Source organism: Neolamprologus multifasciatus, chromosome 19 (assembly GCF_963576455.1).
Source record: "Neolamprologus multifasciatus chromosome 19, fNeoMul1.2, whole genome shotgun sequence".
NCBI lineage: Eukaryota > Metazoa > Chordata > Actinopteri > Cichliformes > Cichlidae > Neolamprologus > Neolamprologus multifasciatus.
The window spans coordinates 17026676-17046543 of record NC_140457.1 but is presented as its reverse complement, the minus strand read 5'-3'; the positions used below and the strand labels follow the sequence as shown (position 1 = coordinate 17046543).

Below are 19868 nucleotides of genomic sequence, written 5' to 3'. Positions count from 1 at the left end.
TTACTGCAGTCACACAAACACCTTTACAGCTGAATGTTTCTCTCAGAAAGATGACCTTGCACAGAGAGAGACAGAGAAAGCCAACAACACAGTTTTTGACTTTCGGCTGGTGACTGTGGCTCCATCCACACATACATGGGTATTTTTTAAGTTGGATTTTCTGCTTTAGTATTGCGTAAGTATTCTAAAGGCCTCGCATAATCAATGTTTGAAACAATATATGAGAGAAGGTTTTTTTTTTTCATGGGTTTACCTCAGTTTAACTGATTGAACGGTGAAACATCCTGACTAGCCAGTTTAAAAATCAACCTCCTGCTGACTAGGACATTTAAGAGAAAATAGCCTTTTATTGTCATTGTACATGTACAATGAAATTATGGCAGTATGGAATCAGCTATTTTAAAAAAAAGTCCTCTCAAGTCACCAACTTTATCAAACTAACATTTTCTGGTTGGTAGGTACTTTTTGGGTTTGTTTTGTTCTCACTGTAAACAGCTTCCTTCCTCATTTCCTTTCAGAAATGAGTGATCCAACACATACACCCAGAAATGCAAAACAATGGTGTGAAAGACTAAACTGCTCTGAACGGTTGGGGAGGAAAACACAGATTAGTGCAGCTTTAATTGAAATGCTGCAAAAGTAATTAAGAGCAGGCTGTTCTGTCGACCTGCTAAAGACATTTAATTGCACTCTTACATAGTTGCACTTTCTCCATCAAGTCCATCAAGAGCACTTTTTGAGGCAACCGTTTAGTTATTGTGGTCAATTCTTTTTATTCGTGATAAATGACAGCTGTAGCAGCCGAGGCCAAATGGGGCAAACCCGAACCAGGGCAGATCCCTTGTTGTCGTGAGTGTCAACCCTCCCTCTCCACCTACCCGAAATTACTGCTGCGGGGAACTGCTCCTTCTTATCCAAGTGTTTATGACATGAGACACAAGAGAAGTGACCAAGCTGAGCAGCTAGGTCAGCCACGTTTGGAAACCAGAGCCTTAAATAATTCCCAACTGCTGAAGTAAATATACATAGCTCATACAAAGAAGAGCTATTGTATTAAGACCCGATATGCACCGAAGTGCTACATGAATAATACTGAAGTAACCTGAAATCTATTTCCATAAGATAGTTCATCATAAAATGCATATTTTTATACATTTGTGCAAACAAAAAATACTTATTTTTCTTATTCTTAGAGATTATGTAACAGATTTATTTGTTATATTGCAATCAAATTAGAGTTTCTACTACTCCAAAGAGCATGGCAAAGGAAAAAGAAAGCATCTATATATACAGCACAATATAATCTTATGGATTGAGTCTGCATCATAAATTACAGAAACAACAATTAAATATTGCAGAAATAATAATATAATAAAATGATGTGTGCAAGAGTGAAATCTGATGACTTCTTTCACTGCTTTGTATGATCTGAAGGCTGGACTGGAGTACTATGAGAAACTCAAATATAGGACACATGTTGAGCGGCAGAGTGCGTCCCACTGCAGCTTGCTCCAGTCGGGTCTGATGGGATATGGTGCCTTCTGCTCTGCCAATCGGCTCTCGAAGGTCTCCATCTAAAAATGTATTGGGAGAGGTACTATTTACAACTGGAGGCTCGCTTGGCTCAAACTTTCCAAATCCGATGATCATATGAAGGCGTGATTGCCACCATGTAGGGGATTGTGCCACTTTTTGGAAGGATGTGTCCCATTTTTTAGGAGACCCTCGCTGTGCAGATGCTGTAGGTCGCTGAAGTGAAGCATTTCAGCATGCGACTGAGGCAAAAGAGGAAAGAACATCTGCTCCAAATACAGTGTGTAAATCACTTTTTTATTCCCTGGAGGAAAATATGACAGGGAAAGAGCTAAGTGGTGATTATAACTGTTGACTGCTAAGGCTGGTGTTACTGCGGTCAGGCTCATTTTAGCTGAAGTGGAAGCAGACAAATCCATTTAAAAACTGAATATCCAGATAGGGAATTCACTTTGACCAGTAACTGGTTTTATCATCCCTTTTAAAAGCTTGAACCAGTCCATACTTTTAGCAGGAAACGTAAGATGCATTTAGAAGTGGTAAAGATTCTGCAGTAAGATGCAGAATAGTATGCACAATGCACATCGTTCTCTTTCATGCCACTACAGTGTCACAGATGGCCTCATTTTAAAATGAAAGGAGGGCTAGCTTGGGAGACAGACTGCAAACATTTTTAGGGGCAATGCCGCTCAGAGATATGTGGAGAAGAATAAGACCTTATAATGTAAGTATGTGAGGTGAGATTTACTGGATTTACTGCCTCCTGGAGGTATAGGCTGTCTGATTTTGAGTGTGTATGTTTGCTTACACGCTCTATGTGTGAGGCTTGTGTGGTGAAAGAGACGTGGGGTGACAGCATGAAGAGGTGAGCAGCCTAATCCTCTGTGGGCAGACAAGTGCTAATAGCACACATCAGTGCTGGTGCGGGTGAAGCCTCGGGGAGTGTTAAAACGAGAGGTTATTGAGCAGGACAGACACAGGGTTCATGCTTGGAACAAGCATGGCTGAAATTGCATCAGCATATCAGCAGTATCTAAAAATCAAGGCTTGGAGAAACGTGCTAGAAATGCAGGATATGTGAACTGGAGCTACACATTTCAGGAACAATGTGCATGAGACTGCATGAACAAAACACTTCTCTGCTCATTTCCAGTGAAGACTCACTTTCATCAAAGAGTATTTGCCCACTCTGAGCTCCAGATCCTGAAAGTTTGCTCGTCATTAAAAAACAAACGATAATTACAAAAAAATGTTATCAGCGATAGATAGATAGATAGATAGATAGATAGATAGATAGATAGATAGATAGATAGATAGATAGATAGATAGATAGATAGATAGATAGATAGATAGATAGATAGATAGATAGAGTGGTTTATCCCTTGAGGTACTTTCTATTTATCTGTGAACAGGTCAGTGTTAAGTGGGTTAACAAACATTAACCTGGAAATGGTCAGGTGCAAGGATTGTATAGGCAAGATTTGAAAGCTCTTGAAATCCTGGCAAACATTTGGCAAACAAATTTGAAGAGAGTCGCGGTGCTCGTTGTAACTTATTACTTTTAAATGTTTTTGTCCTTATTTGTCCACTAAGGGGAGCTGGTGGGTGAAGGGCATGTAAGAAATCTGATGACCTCTTTCACTGCTTTGTATGATCTGAAGGCTGGACTGGAGTACAGTGAGAAACTCAAATATAGGACACATGTTGAGCGACATTCAATAGTCAGAATATACAGTTTGCATAATGTAAGAAGTCATTCACTGCTGGAAAACACTTTAAACAATAGAGTGTGGTTAGTTATGTCATGTTGTGTTATGTGATGTACAAAAGTACTGGATAAAAAACATACTGAAGTCAGTACTACGGAACACAAGAGTAATGTTGTACATGTACAACATTATTCTTCTGTGTACTGGAATGACAGCATGCAGCTTGTGTCTTTGCATAGATGCTGTATGTGACAGCCTAACTGACAGCCTGTATAAAAAAGATAACTTGACATTGTTTCACCTGGACAGACACACACACACTGCAAACTTTATAAGCTGTTGTGTTCTGCTAATCAGTACTCAAGTCTAATAAAACGACAAAAGACAAAACGACAGTTTATAAAGTTTACCGTTTATAAAACTTACAGAACGCTTTCTCTCACTAATTTTGTATGTCGGAATTTCCTGGACTTTTCCCTCCCTCTGTACTAAGCCGACGCCTCCTTCAATGTGCTATACACTCTTGGTCACAAATGCGTTTTTTACGCACGGAGACATCATGGGTTTCCGTTCGTCTCGGCGCGCTCTCTTGACCTCGCTCTGCCTCGTTCTAAACTGCTGGAGCGGAGCGTCGACCTTCGAGCTGACAATACTCCACACCAATGACAACCATGCACGAATCGAGGAGACCGGCAAGGACTCGGGAAAGTGTCGAGCAGAGCGTCCCTGCTTCGCTGGTGTGGCCAGGAGGTTCACGAAAGTGACCGAGATCAGAAAAAAAGAGACGAACGTGGTGTTTCTGGATGCTGGAGACCAATTCCAAGGGACTATCTGGTTCAACTACTATAAAGGCGCTGAAGCCGCACACTTTATGAACAAACTTGGTTATGATGTTATGGCAAGTATTCTTTTAATTTCTATGTCGTTTGGAAACTTTTTGTGTGTTAAAGTGGTTCAAGTTTGTATTTTTTGAAGATAAGTTTCTTTAAAAAGTAAATTATGTGTTCATTTTTAAATTTTAGTAAATCATTATATTTAATGAGTTAATAAAGTAGTTGAAGTTCTTTTTTTTGTCACATAGGCTTTTGGAAATCACGAGTTTGACAATGGAGTGGAGGGTCTCATTCAACCCTTTCTCCAGAATATAAATTTCTCTGTGGTCAGTGCAAACATTAAACCCGACCAAACCCTGGCAGAGCTTCATAAATACTACAGTCCCTACAAAGTTATCAGTGTGGGCTCAGAGAAAGTGGCTGTGGTTGGCTATACCTCAGCAGAGACGCCATTCTTATCCATGCCAGGTAAATCTGTTCCAATAATGTCCCGCCCAATGCCCATGCTTTGTTTTTCCAGTTCGTGGATGAAGCTGGATTACAATCAGGATAATTTCACTCAAATAAAACTCTCTTTCTTTATAAAGCGTCGCTGATTGTTGGTGTTTTCAGCTACATTACCAGATGTCTTGCCTTGTAATTACAACTTTCAAATTGTTACCCAGTATTTAGACGTTTTATTCACCAGTGTTTTGAAATGTGCACTGCTTGCTTGCACCCACCCGTCCCCTATTTCCTGTGCGTGTTAGGCAAACATCTCAAGTTCAGAGATGAGGTGGAGTCACTTCAAGCTCAAGTAAATGAGCTGGAAAGTCTGGGCTATAATAAAATCATTGCCCTGGGACACTCTGGTTTTGTTGTGGATCAAGACATAGCGAGACGCGTGAGAGGGGTGGACGTTGTTGTTGGAGGGCATACCAACACGTTCCTCTACACAGGTATCTCTATCCTGTTCTATTGTTATTTATCATAGTGTTTATCCAGCTGTCTCCAGACACAAAAACTGCCTTTCACACATGCAACAAACCAATTTAAAGGAATGGCATGCTTCTAACCTCACTATAACAGAAAGAAAGAACCACTTAGGCTACAAACCACATTTTCTTCCTCTGCAGGAACGCCCCCATCTTCCGAAGTGCCAGCTGGCCCATATCCTTTTATAGTAAAATCCAGCCATGGAAGAGACGTGCCAGTGGTCCAGGCTTACGCCTTTGGGAAATATCTTGGACACTTAAAAGTCACCTTTGATGATGCTGGCAATGTCATCAAAGCCGTTGGAAATCCCATCCTAATGGACAGCAGCATACCTCAAGGTAGACTAAAATATCAGATTACACTGTACACATGCTACTGTTTGAAAAGTCAAAACCATTCACTGAACCAAATAAGATTTTATCATGTTAAAATTTCTCAGTGTTCTTGTAAGTGTATTAAGGATTTGGGAAATGAGGCGAAAGTTTTATCTCTGTGAACACAAAAGAAATTGGATGTAATCAGAAGCGGCAATGAGACTAAATTACTCTGAAAGAGAGAGAAAACATTTTTAAAAGCTGGGTAAGCTCTTTAGTAAGCATTCCTGCTCCTGACGCAGAACATGAACTTCAGGGATCATTTCTTATCTCATATTTGTTTACATTACCAGGTAACATGTTATTACTGGTATTTGATGCACACACCCATCCATGAGTGGTGGAAAATGTTTGCACATACATACAGCAAAGTGGGGCAAAATTGCATTGGCCAAGACTCATCACAATATCAACAAATCTTCTGTCATTTGCTGACAGTTGAACATCCAGTGGCACATAGAGGTAAAAACTGCTTTAGCTCATTTGTCTCAGTGTGAAAAGAATAACAAAAACACAACACAGGACTCAGGCTCTCCCATCACATCCATTTTCTAGTAAAAGTTTACATGTGCTCACACAAATAAGAACTTTAACATTACTTACCTTTTTGAAAGATACTTTTTGTTGTTTAATGAAGTGTATTATACTCATTAAATTAAACTAGTTAGCACCTAATATCTTATATAATCTATGAATATATGTTGCAGCCACTTTCTTGGGTACAACTACTCATTAACACAAATATCTAATCATCCAATGACTTGTTTTGTTTTTATTTTTGTTTTTTTGTTTTTGTTTTTTGCCTGTCCTGTTTGGTTCTTCAGCCGTCAGAATTGATGTCTGAAGGCCAACAAAGATACCCAATGGATTTACTTTACCAAGTGGATCTTCACTTGCCGTATTGGTCCATTTGATCGATTTTTGTTGTTATTATTTATTTTATTTTATTTTATTTTCAGCTGTTACAAACAGGACAGACATACCTAGGGGATAGGAAAGGGAGAAAGAAAGATGAAGGAGAAGAAAAACAGAGGGGAAGAGAGACAGTGAGAAAGGTCACTTAAAAAGAAATGCAAATCTGTGCATTTTGACATGTAGACATGGTTAAGATGACCTGCTGAGGTTCTAAGTGAGCACCAGAGTGAAAAAGAAATGTGATTTAAGTGACGTTGAATGTGGGTTGGTCCAAGAGCGTCTGGCTGCAGCCACTGGGGAGCGCCATATTGCGACCTCCACACTAACCGAAAACACGTGACCTCCACACTAACCGGAAACACGTGACCTCCACACTAACCGGAAACACGTAGCTTCAGTTAAATCGACTTTGACAGCTAAAACAAAATTGTGTTTTTTTTACTATTCATGCTGCTGATAAATAAAATTGGTTCTAAGTGTTTTTTTAACACTCTGGGTTTATTAAAAAAATCACCATGTCTTGTTATGAAATGCACAAGAGTTAAAAGTGTTAGCATGCGGTCAAAGCTAAGTTTGACTGGGAAACTCAAAGCTCAGTAGTCTGTATCAACAAAAATTCACTGCAGCCTGTGTAATATTTGATGCGTCATAATTTATTCCAGTCTGTCTTGCAAATACATGTTTGTGTTGCAATGTCATCCACAAACACACACGATTATTAGATCCTTAAGATCAAACCTGTGTCATTCTTTTGATCCACTGCAGTGTAGTAGTCACACACAAAAAAGAAGTGAAGTGGCCAAGAATGGCCAGGATAGAGCCCAGAGGGTTAATACGTAAAATGTCAAAAAATATTATTGATTACAGGATAACACATAAATGTTAATAGCAACTGTAAGCTTTTTACTTTGAAGTTACAAGTATAAACAATGCTGTTACATTTACACTAAAAAATTTTACTATAAGTATGGACATAAAACAAGCTTATTATAAAATGTTGTTCACTTAATTGGAATTCTGTACACTGAAAAAAAAAACCACAACAACACATAAAAAACACAAACAAACAGCCAGTGCCTTCATCTGTCCATTAAGTGTCAAACATCGCATTGACCTGTAGTCTCTGCTCGTCAGCACATTTAAAAAGAGCTCCATGTCCTCTGCAAACTGAAAAACAAAGAAGAAGAAGTCCCTCTACACAAAAACACTGCAGATGACAGGCCAGGCAAACATCTATTGATCTGTTTGAATGCCTCCTCATCATGTCAGCCTTGAAGTTTTTTTTGTAAGGAGACTAAGACCACAGTGAGGGCATTTCATTTCCATGGACTTTCCACAAGCCACAGTTTCATTTAGCACAGAGGGTAGAACACATGAATGTTCTACCCAAGATTCAGAAAATGGTTTAGATGCTGGAGACAAGACATCGAGGGGGAGATGGGGCTCCACAGAGAGTTCAGTGGGGAGCGGTCCTGAATGCTGACATGACAATAATTGCCTTGCCATATCCCCACGCTGTATGACTGTCATGTTGCAGACAGGGCAGTGAAAGTGCACCGGCATATCATTTTGTCTGTAAGAGAGAAAAAAAAAAAAGAAGAAAAACAACAACATGTGATTTAAATGCAGTTGTATAGAATGCAATCAGTTTATCTAACAATCAGATTGTACATATTAACAAAAATATCCAAGCCATCCTTAATAATGAAAGCAAAATGGTGTGGATCACAAAAGCTGTCAGGAAATGTGCTGAACAAGATAGAAAATATTTAATGAAAACACACTTTTTTCTCTTGCTGATGAATGCACTGAACTGTACGATGTGAAAAGCAACATTTAAGTCAACAAAGCGACTGCAGAGGTGCTGAAAAAAAGGGCATATTTATAACTTTAACTATGAGGTATATTTAATACCAACAGACCTTTGAAAGGCAAAGCATTTTTAATGTGTCCATTTATTTTCTCCTCAATCTTTGCCCTGACAGTAGGGCTGAAAGTGGGGCACAGAGGGCAGTGAAACAGCCAACACATGGTGCATTCCTGCAATTCTGGCTTGGAGGCAGATTTCCAATTTGATATGTGCATCTAAAACAGAGAGAAAAACAGATAAACACCATATACACATTTAAGTTCATGTTTTAGCAGAAATAACACGTTACAGTTAGCATGTAAGAGATTTGGGGAGGCAATTCTTTACAAAAACATAATTTACCAGACACTTTTATTTGTGACATACGTATCTATTGACATATAACAGATAATTTAACAAAGGCTAACTAAAATCTGGGCAATAAAAAAGCAGAACAGAATGGGATAGAGAATATTAGTATTTATAAATCTCTTTGTGACAAACTTTACAACGTTGATGCAGGTGGAATGAGAGACATGAATAAAGCACAATATGCAGTAAATGGAACAATGTGCATTGATGTCAGACAGTGAAAAGCAGTGAAGTGAATTTGTTCAATAGCAAGCAAAAATCAAATACGTTTGAAAGGGACCACTAGTCAGAGGTGTTAAAAGTGCATATAAAGTGCACATTCCTTACTTAAGTTTAGATACCTCGGGGGTCTGACCGTTGTTGTAACGCTAACAAAGTGCCAACATCAGTGTAAGCAAAGTAGATGATTCCTAGAATTATATTATTATTATATAATTATATAATTATTAACAGCAAATTTATAAATGGAAGACTCTGTACCAACCTTTACGGTCGATTTGCAAGGTTAATGATCCAAACTTACTTGAATTCTCTAAAAATGATATTATCTTTGGTTCTCTAAGAAAAGAAAAGAAGCTTGAAAATGTTTTAAATGTAATAATTATTATGGGGAAATTCTTTATTCACAAATGTCGTTTTCTGAAAACAAAGCCGTCCTTTTTTAATTTTCACAAAGAACTCTGCCTCTTCCTCTCATCTGTTAAATTTATGGACAAAAAACAAGCTCTGGTTCTGAATCATATGATTATCGAACTAGATCTGCTAGAAAACCCCTAAGGTATAATGTCTTTTTTTTTCTTTGTTTGTTTGTTTTTTGTTGTTGTTGTTGTTGTTGTTGTTTTGTTTGCTTGCTTTGATTCTGTTTGGGGTTTGATTTTATTTATTTATTTGTTGTTGTTTATACTTCCTGTTCATTATCTATCTTCTATATGCTGGAATTCAGCCTGTTCTGATAATATTCCATGTTGGGAAATATAGAATCTTTGTAGAGATTGCCATAATTGTTGTACATTTCTGTGCAAATTAAAAAGAAAAAAAAAAGGTTAATGATCCATGCAGGAACGAGACAAAAAAAAAAATCCATGCGGGAACGTACAGTGGGGCAAAAAAGTATTTAGTCAGCCACCGATTGTGCAAGTTCCCCCACTTAAAATGATGACAGAGGTCAGTAATTTGCACCAGAGGTACACTTCAACTGTGAGAGACAGAATGTGAAAAAAAAATCCATGAATTCACATGGTAGGATTTGTAAAGAATTTATTCGTAAATCAGGGTGGAAAATAAGTATTTGGTCACCTCAAACAAGGAAAATCCCTGGCTCTCACAGACCTGTAACGTCTTCTGTAAGAAGCTTTTCTGTCCCCCACTCGTTACCTGTATGAATGGCACCTGTTTGACCTCATCATCTGTATAAAAGACACCTGTCCACAGCCTCAACCAGTCAGACTCCAAACTCCGCCATGGCCAAGACCAAAGAGCTTTCGAAGGACACCAGGAAAAGAATTGTAGACCTGCACCAGACTGGGAAGAGTGAATCTACAATAGGCAAGCAGCTTGGTGTGAAAAAAATCAACTGTGGGAGCAATCATCAGAAAATGGAAGACATACAAGACCACTGATAATCTCCCTCGATCTGGGGCTCCACGCAAGATCTCATCCCGTGGGGTCAAAATGATCATGAGAACGGTGAGCAAAGATCCCAGAACCACATGGGGGGACCTGGTGAATGACCTGCAGAGAGCTGGGACCAAAGTAACAAAAGTCACCATCAGTAACACACTACAACGGCAGGGAATCAAATCCCGCAGTGCCAGACGTGTTCCGCTGCTGAAGCCAGTGCATGTCCAGGCCCGTCTGAAGTTTGCCAGAGAGCACATGGATGATACAGCAGAGGATTGGGAGAATGTCATGTGGTCAGATGAAACCAAAGTAGAACTTTTTGGTATAAACTCAACTCGTCGTGTTTGGAGGAAGAAGAATACTGAGTTGCATCCCAAGAACACCATACCTACTGTGAAGCATGGGGGTGGAAACATCATGCTATGGGGCTGTTTTTCTGCCAAGGGGACAGGACGACTGATCCGTGTTAAGGACAGAATGAATGGGGCCAAGTATTGTGAGATTTTGAGCCAAAACCTCCTTCCATCAGTGAGAACTTTGAAGATGAAACGAGGCTGGGTCTTCCAACATGACAATGATCCAAAACACACCGCCCGGGCAACAAAGGAGTGGCTCCGTAAGAAGCATTTGAAAGTCCTGGAGTGGCCTAGCCAGTCTCCAGACCTCAACCCCATAGAAAATCTGTGGCGGGAGTTGAAAGTCCGTGTTGCTCGGCGACAGCCCCAAAACATCACTGCTCTTGAGAAGATCTGCATGGAGGAATGGGCCAAAATACCAGCTACTGTGTGTGCAAACCTGGTAAAGACCTATAGTAAACGTTTGACCTCTGTTATTGCCAACAAAGGTTATGTTACAAAGTATTGAGTTGTATTTTTGTTATTGACCAAATACTTATTTTCCACCCTGATTTACGAATAAATTCTTTACAAATCCTACCATGTGAATTCATGGATTTTTTTTTCACATTCTGTCTCTCACAGTTGAAGTGTACCTCTGGTGCAAATTACTGACCTCTGTCATCATTTTAAGTGGGAGAACTTTCACAATCGGTGGCTGACTAAATACTTTTTTGCCCCACTGTATTTCCGCCTACTGTGGAGGTCACGTGTTTCCGGTTAATGTGGAGGTCCCAATATGGCGCTCCCCAGTGGCTGCAGCCAGACCCTTCTCGGGTTGGTTGGCACATGGACTCGGCTTACTATTATAGAAAATGCTGATGTATTGGGATTTTCCCACCTAAGCTTCCTTTCCCGTACAGCCAGGCTTACAGAGACAGTAACAGTAACAATCACCACTTGTTACAACCAAGATCTGCAGGACATGTTGAACCTTGAAGCAGATGGCTACAGCAGCAATATGTGATTCAATATGACATTGTAACTATGATTTGCCATCTCATATTGAAAAAGTGGAGTTGTTCCTTGCTTTACAAATGCAATGTTGCCATATTTGTGTAAATTCTTCATTAGAGATCCAGGATCATCTATTTGCTCTCAGGGATTTACTCAAAATACAATAATCTAGACTTTTTCTTTCTCCAAATCCTTTAGTCACGATCTGTGGGAGGATTTTTCTTCTTTGTTTTGTTTTGTTTCAGATGTGGAGATCCTTGCTGATGTTAATAAGTGGAAAACAGACTTGGCTCAATACTCGACTAAGTATGTGGGCCAAACCTTAGTCTACCTCAACGGGTCATTTGAAGAGTGCCGATTTCGGGAGTGTAACCTGGGAAACCTAATCTGTGATGCCATGGTAATAGTTACAGGCATTTTTCACTTAGTTAACATGAGTTAAGTGTGAATTAGTGGTTATAAAAGGACTGCGTGAGTTTTAAGGAAGGTGATTGATCTTAACAGATATTTATGATGATAAAAGGTGATGACAAACAGACACAAGCAAAGAGAATTTCTCTGTCATATAATACGTCTTTTTGCATTTACAGGTGTATCACAATATGAGGTATTCAACTGGGGAGCAGTGGAATCATGTAAGCTTGTGTATGATGAATAGTGGGGGCATACGGACAGCGATAAACGAACGCTACAGAAATGGTAGGAGATTCTTTTTTTCCTTTGTGCAGAATTGCAGAGTTCTTAATTCACATTGAAGTGTTTTGTAATCTGCTGTTATTTATCTTTATATGTTGTCCTTTTAGGCTCCATAACAATGGAGGAGATCCTCAACGTGTTACCATTTGGAGGAACCTTTGACTTGGTCCAAATAAAAGGCTCAACAATAACAAAGGCATTTGAACACTCTGTTCACAGATATGGAAGAAAGACTGGAGAATTTCTTCAGGTCTCAGGTCTGCGCTCCTCTGCTAACACAGAATAGTTTAATAATCTTTTATAACAAAGGGTTAGAAATACATTTCTAACATGTGCTTACAAAAGTTGCACTGAAAGCATTGCTCAGCTGCAGGTGTGCCTAGTATTGTAACAGGACATTAAGTAGCATGTTATATGAATCAGTTCCTAAAGTAACCGTAATGCACATGTGTATTTAGTGCAGTGTGAAAACAATAATCAGTGGCTTTATGAGGTAGTTCAGGTAGTGTTTGTTGTCTCATCTTAGTAGACCACCCGCTGTCTCCAGCCTTACACTAAACATAAAATGCTGTTGATGTTCTCCCAAAAGTATTTTCATTTGTGTTTTACTAATTCTAAGTAAACAGGACTGTGGCGGGGCGTGATTGGTGGCGCGGCTGCGGGGGAGGCTGATACACCTGAGCTCAGTCAGCTCATCACGCCTCCCCTGCATGAAAGACGAATGAACTGGGTCCTGACGTTGTTGTTGTTGTTGTTGTGTACGTGTGGCTGGCGGCTGGAAAGCTGCAGCCGAGAGTTGTAGAGAACAACAAGTGGTAAAAAAGAGAGTGAAATGTGTGAAGAATGTGGTCGAGTTTGTCATTGCATCGCATGCCACAAGGACACACTAGACTCTTTATATAAATGTAAACACTATGTCATTTTTCCCTTAAATTTCCAGGCATTCATGTTGAGTACAACCTCTCCAAGCCAGTGAACCAGCGTGTAGCATCACTGTCATTGCTCTGCACAGAGTGCCGCGTGCCCAAGTATGAACCATTAGACCCACAGAAGACATACACCGTGGTCATGCCTTCATACATCGTGGGTGGAGGCGATAACTTTACAATGATTAAGAGGGAGTTACTGAAACATAATTCAGGTGGGTGGCAGACTTGTTCTAAATTTATAAGCAGTTTACCTCAGTATATCAGGGGCACTTAGAAGGACCTTTACTGCATCCAGCACCAGCATCCTCTTAGTCAAAAATCACACTGACCTCATTAAAAAATGACATTTTCAATTCAAAAGGTCAAAGGTCAACCTCACACTAACATCTCTAACATCATAATCAACTCGTAGCAAAGTACCTAGCAGCTGTGAGATCCCTCTACAGTTCCCCTTTCCTTGTTTTGCATAAAGCACAAGTTTTTCTACTTTGGAAAATTAATTACATCTTTTTGTCATGAAACCTTCGTTACTCATCTTGGTTACCAGATACACGTCTTTGGTCAAATCTAATGCAAACATGTTAGTTTCAGTGCACCTTTGTGAGCTGGATGGATACGCTTACACGCCCTATGGGCTCGCTTTAATGTTCGATGTTGGAAAAGTCACGTTAGCAACTGTTCTGTTGTTTTTCCCTCGCCTTTGTTCATCCATCAAACTGCAGATAATGGTATTTCCACGCAATTGACATAACAGCACTCTTTGCATACATTTTGTTCTTATTGTGAAGCCAAAGTATTTTGAAAGAAAACACAGTTAAAGGATATCTGCATATCTTTATTTTAACATAGTTGTTGTTGCTTTGCATTGCATTGGAGGAGCGTGCATTTTAAATATAACTTTTGTGTAATTGTGGGAGGCAAAGATTGCAATTGAGATTAAAACTGATGCACAAATAATGATTATTTGTGCATATTTGTGCATCACATTTGTTTTGAGACTATCACTTGTGATACTAAATTTGGGTACTGATTTTTTATATCCTCTTCGCTGCCAGACTGAATGCATGTGTGTTTGAAGCATCCAAGTTTAGACTTCTTCTTTGAAGGTGTTTCTGCTGCTGTGGTCCACTCCATACTCACACTCCCTTTATAAATACATATAATCTAAATATATAAATATTAGGGGTGCAACGATACACAAAATTCACGGTTCGGTTCGGTTCGATACTTTGGTGTCACGGTTCGATATTTTTTCGATACAAAAAAAATGTTCATGCCTTTTTATTAATTTGTCATTTATTAAATTTTCACGGCACATTCTGCACCACATCTCTGTGCGTTCATCATTTGTTTGAAGCCAGCTCACCTCCTGCAACCACTTTTCAGAGAATACGCGCTTCTTTTGTGGTTCGGACTCCTTCTGACATTTCTTTGGAGGTGGAGGAACATCACAGTAACTGCTTAAAGGAGCTTCTTCGACATCTTTAAGAGTTCTAAACAAATGTCTGTCCTCCTGAAAATCTTATGTACGCAAACACGCGTTGCAACTTCTTATCTTGTGCGGGTTTTTATTTTGACAGCGAATGCGCACCTGCGGACCACTTATGTGCAGCCCTGGTTATTTAGCTCGTCATATTGCAGCCACAGAAATTCTTTTGTCCATGAAACCATAAAGCTGCACTTTCTTTTTTCCTTATAGTCTGATTTGTCATAACCTTTCCGTTTTGTGGTAAGCTTTTCTTTGGCTGTCACTTCTTCACGCTGACCTGTCTTATTTGGCTCAGCAGAACTAAAATATATATCCTGCTGCTTTTACACACGCACTAACATAACGCTCAGCGATTCTCTGCGCGATCAACCTCTCACATGTTTAAGCTGCGGGAGATTTCACTTGTCATGTTTGCATAGTAAGCTAACGATTGATAAGACGATGTCAGAGGAATTGGTGCGCAAATTATCATCACTCACCAATCAGTACTGTCGCTCTCTATACACAGTTCACGCGATTGCAAAGTGAAAGCAAAAAACAAGCGCAAATTCAAACGCGATTTCAGTATGTCACATATTGACAGTGGCCGATGCCAATGACATAATTACCCAGCTACATTTCCAAAAGAATGCAAAAGCATTGACATATATTTTTCCTTCCTAGGATAGGCCGACGGGCAGGGCAGAGATAGATTTTGGTAGCCCGACTGGAAAAAAGCCCCGTCGGGCTAGCGATTTTGCGAGCCCTGTATCTGATTGAGGAATCACTCATCTTTGGAAAAGAGAGTTTATTATGGAGAAATGTCTCTTTCCAAAATAAAAGCTATACTATACGCTTCTTCTGGGCTATATTCTCAGCAGCATATTAAACATATCAGGTCCCCATAAGGAGAATCGTGTGCTAACGGCTGTCTAAATGACTCGGGTAAAGTTTGTAGCATGCTGCTTGTTGTTTTTCTCTGCTTCCACTTGTCTTTGCACTAGGATGATGTCGGAGTAAATGTGCAGTCATATTGGTTGTGTTCCCACTAGTGCTGTCAGCGTAAATCTGAAATGACATTAACGTCACAACACGGCAAATCTCCGTTAACGAGCTACCGCGGATCACCTCATGAGTGGGGCTGGAAGACGTCAACACATTAACGAGCTAACTGCGCTAACACACTAGTTCCCACCAATTGAGCATTGCTGGCACATCCAACATACTGTTTTACTTTTGTCCATGACAGGCTTACCTTCAGGGTCATACATCACATGAAAACCAAAATAGTTCCAAACGCCAGATCTGAATGAGGGTGGGGGAGGTTCAATTTGCCATGTTGCAACTAGCCTAGCTTCTGTCTCGCTAGCTTGCCCTGCGCTCAGTGAATCTGTGTTCGACTACTCCGCCTAGGCTGCACTGTCGAGCGCAGATCCACTGAGCGCTCAACACAGACAGCATCATCAGAAGGAAAGTTGATAAAATAAATTAAAAATGTTGTATCGTTCGATACATATGCGTACCGAACCGAAAGCACTGTATCGAACGGTTCGATATCGATACGAGTATCGTTGCACCCCTAATAAATATGTATATATACCAGAACAAAGAGCTCATTTAGCAATCACTCCAAGACTTGGCAGACTGTTATAAAGGTTTGCAAACTCTTTAATGTTTCATAGTCATTTGTCCCTTGCTTTTTTTCTCTCTGGTGGAATGCAACCTGAGTCATGACCATTAATGTTTTTTTAAATAAAACACCACAGGAAGGAGCTAGACAGTGCTTTTCATGAATTAACTGGATTGTCTAAAGTGAAATTCTAACATCCTGTCCATGTTAAAATGGATGAATTCATCTGATAATGTCTAAAGTGAGAAACATTTTACGAGCGGACACTGAGAATTAACTGTGACGCACTTGTCTGTGAAACACATGGAAATGGGGAAAAACAACATATGGAGAACACATGGAAATGCAGCCATATAACATCTGCTCTCAAGAGTTTATTCTGTGACTCAAATTCCTGCTTCCTACTTGTTTGTAAACTTGACAACACACGTTACAGTAAAATATCTCTTTAGTGGTATAGTGGAAAAGTTTTTGTTATCTTCAAGGCCGCACTAAAGAAGTAAAGAATAGCAGGATGTGGCTTGTGACATTTTCATTCCCAGCATTGCTTTAACCCTCTCAGGCTCAAATTAAACTTTTTGTTGCTAATGCACAACCAAGTCCTGCAGTGGTACTTCTGAGTACAAAAGAATCATAAAATATGTATGTGGGGTAATCAGGTTGTTAGTTTTTAACTGTTGCAAATCGGCAACGCCTGCCTCGAGAGGGTTAAGGGTTTCTGGCACAGTTTATCGAAATGTTGAAACAACCATTGGACAGTTTTGCCGTAGCGCTTTGTATTAACACTTGTGATTCTGAGATGCTGAGCCTGAAAAGCTGATGATCTGCTGAGTGACATAGAAATCCATTGTTTTTGAGGATGGTTGAAGAACTCATATTAACTGTGGCAAAATTTCACACAGAGGTTGTTTTTTTTGTTTTTTAACTTTTTTTTTCACCCATTATTCAGAGACAATGAACAACAAATCAAAGCCCGCTGTACCTGTAAACTCTTTAGTTTTCGATCTTTACTCTTGGGATTCTCTCCAGCAGGGATGTTTAAATCTTTTAAATATGTTTCTGCAGTTTTCTTTAAATTTTACAAAAATCACTCTTGAAATTGAGAATTGAGCATCATGAAGATGTTATTTATATATTTTAATGATGTAATATTGATTCATTTAATGCCACTTTTTTTGCCTTTTCTTGCAGGTGACTTGGACATTACCGTTTTTTCCAAGTACATCTCCGACATGAAGCGCGTGTTCCCTGCAGTAGAAGGCCGCATCACTTTCAGGAACTCTGCTGTCATTGCTTCATACAGTATTGGCTTGTTGCTGCTAAGTCTGTGTCTGTCTGTGACACTTTGATTGGCTTTTTACACTCTGGTAAACTGTGATAAATTGAAAAGCTCCAGGACTTAGTTAACTGTCTTTTCAGCTCGCTGCCCCCAAAGCTAACTAGAAGACAACAGGATTACAGGTTCAGCCTCGGGGTAGCCAGCATCCGGGCAGAAACTTATAACCCACAACGATTCAGCAATCCCCCAAAAAAGCATGAGCGACAGTCTTGTTTACTAAAACCGACACACAAATGTACCAAAAGAAAGAACCTAAATATAAGAAGCAAAGTTATATTGAATGATAGAGCTTACTGATTGAAAGACGAGGGAGTGTATGAAGCTTGGTCCATTTTCTGAATGAGATTATTTTACAAAATAACAGTGGATAGTAAAAAGCACACAAAGCAACAACTATTCCAAATGATTTTCTTTAATTACCATTATTCAAATGCCTCAAAAACTGTGGTCAGGCAGAATGCACGTCATCTTTAATAAGAATGATGTTTTCATCGGGTTACAAACATGAATGCATTACTGTGTAGAAACTGTGAGGACTTGTAAACAAGCCAGTGATTTGTTGTCACGAGGACGTGTTTGATCTGCATATATGCAAAGATGAAAGATTCATCTGCACTGAGTTCATGAATTTGTCAGTACATCATTTGCGCAACATCTCTAAAATTAGAAATATCCTGTCTCAGAGTGACGCTGAAAAACTAGTTCATGCATTTATTACTTCCAGGCTTGACTACTGCAATTCATTATTATCAGGATGTCCAAAAAACTCACTGAAAAGCCTTCAGTTAATCCAAAATGCTGCAGCAAGAGTACTGACAGGGACTAGAAAGAGAGAGCATATTTCTCCTGTTTTGGCTTCCCTTCATTGGCTTCCTGTTAAATCCAGAATTGAATTCAAAATCCTGCTCCTCACATACAAGGTCTTAAATAATCAGGCCCCATCTTATCTTAATGACCTTGTAGTACCATATCACCCTATTAGAGCACTTCGCTCCCGCTCTGCAGGCCTACTTGTTGTTCCTAGAGTATTTAAAAGTAGAATGGGAGGGAGAGCCTTCAGTTTTCAGGCCCCTCTTCTGTGGAACCAGCTTCCAGTTTGGATTCAGGAGACAGACACTATCTCTACTTTTAAGATTAGGCTTAAAACCTTCCTTTTTGCTAAAGCATATAGTTAGGGCTGGACCAGGTGACCCTGAATCCTCCCTTAGTTATGCTGCAATAGATGTAGGCTGCCGGGGGATTCCCATGATGCATTGAGTTTTTCCTTTCCAGTCACCTTTCTCACTCACTATGTATTAACAGACCTCTCTGTATTGAATCGTATCTGTTATTAATCTCTGTCTCTCTTCCACAGCATGTCTTTATCCTGTCTTCCTTCTCTCACCCCAACCGGTCGCAGCAGATGGCCGCCCCTCCCTGAGCCTGGTTCTGCCGGAGGTTTCTTCCTGTTAAAAGGGAGTTTTTCCTTCCCACTGTCGCCAAAGTGCTTGCTCATAGGGGGTCATATGATTGTTGGGCTTTTCTCTGTATCTATGAAGCGCCTTGAGGCGACATTTGTTGTGATTTGGCGCTATATAAATAAAATTGAATTGAATTGAATTGAATCTAAAATTCATATTTACAAAAGTGCTTTTAAAATTCTAAGGATTTACCAAAAGAAAATCTATTATTCATTGTGCATTCTGTTCATCTTGTAGTCATTCCAACATAAACTCAACTTTACTGGGCAAATGATTGTTCTCTTTAATGAAATATTAGTATAGTGATATGTATTTGCTTGTTATGATTACTCCTCTATTAGCAGTCAGCTATTAAGCTTGTAATATTTTACATTTCTCTCAATCAAATGCCATCTTCAAACTGACATAAACCCAGCCTCAGGTTAGTGCATTCCTAGTGTTCTTCTTAAGCCCAGATAAATGAGCTGGGCTGCATCAGGATGGGTATCCCATCTAAAAACTGTGCCAATTTAAATCCACTGTTTGGACCACTTGGAAAACTTTGCCTTCCCTCCTTATTCCTTTCCACAAGTCTTGTCTCCCTACTCCTCATGTCTGTCCTTTGTGATTATCTGCCCACCGCCCGCCTGTCCCCTATCTGTTGGTCTGCTGCTCATTATTCATGCTTCTGGTTTCCCTCAAGTGTAGGTTTTGGATTTTGTGTACTATGGATTTTTCCTTAGCCCAATAAAGGCTTCCCTTTTGCTGTTTATTTCCCTGCCTTGGTCATTTGTGTCCTCTCCACCTCCACCACACCTGACAAAACTGTTAAATC

General features: G+C 39.7%; 1 protein-coding gene and 2 long non-coding RNA genes across 3 annotated transcripts; 2 read left to right on the top strand and 1 right to left on the bottom strand.

The window, feature by feature from the left end:
• The first annotated feature begins 3735 nt into the window (after positions 1–3735).
• LOC146496348 (snake venom 5'-nucleotidase-like) lies at positions 3736–19805 on the top strand. The gene is made up of 9 exons (XM_085142349.1): positions 3736–4140; positions 4324–4543; positions 4825–5013; positions 5191–5388; positions 11778–11932; positions 12123–12231; positions 12336–12485; positions 13169–13369; positions 17447–19805. The coding sequence occupies exons 1-9, from the start codon at positions 3751–3753 to the stop codon at positions 17602–17604; spliced, it is 1770 nt and encodes a 589-aa protein (XP_084998475.1). The 5' UTR covers positions 3736–3750; the 3' UTR covers positions 17605–19805.
• LOC146496350 (uncharacterized) lies at positions 5396–7421 on the top strand. The gene is made up of 2 exons (XR_014871027.1): positions 5396–7167; positions 7207–7421. It is a non-coding gene; the product is annotated as an uncharacterized LOC146496350 (long non-coding RNA).
• LOC146496349 (uncharacterized) lies at positions 7294–8984 on the bottom strand. The gene is made up of 2 exons (XR_014871028.1): positions 8262–8984; positions 7294–7912 (listed from the first exon to the last, which is right to left on the bottom strand). It is a non-coding gene; the product is annotated as an uncharacterized LOC146496349 (long non-coding RNA).
• Positions 19806–19868: the final 63 nt, after the last annotated feature.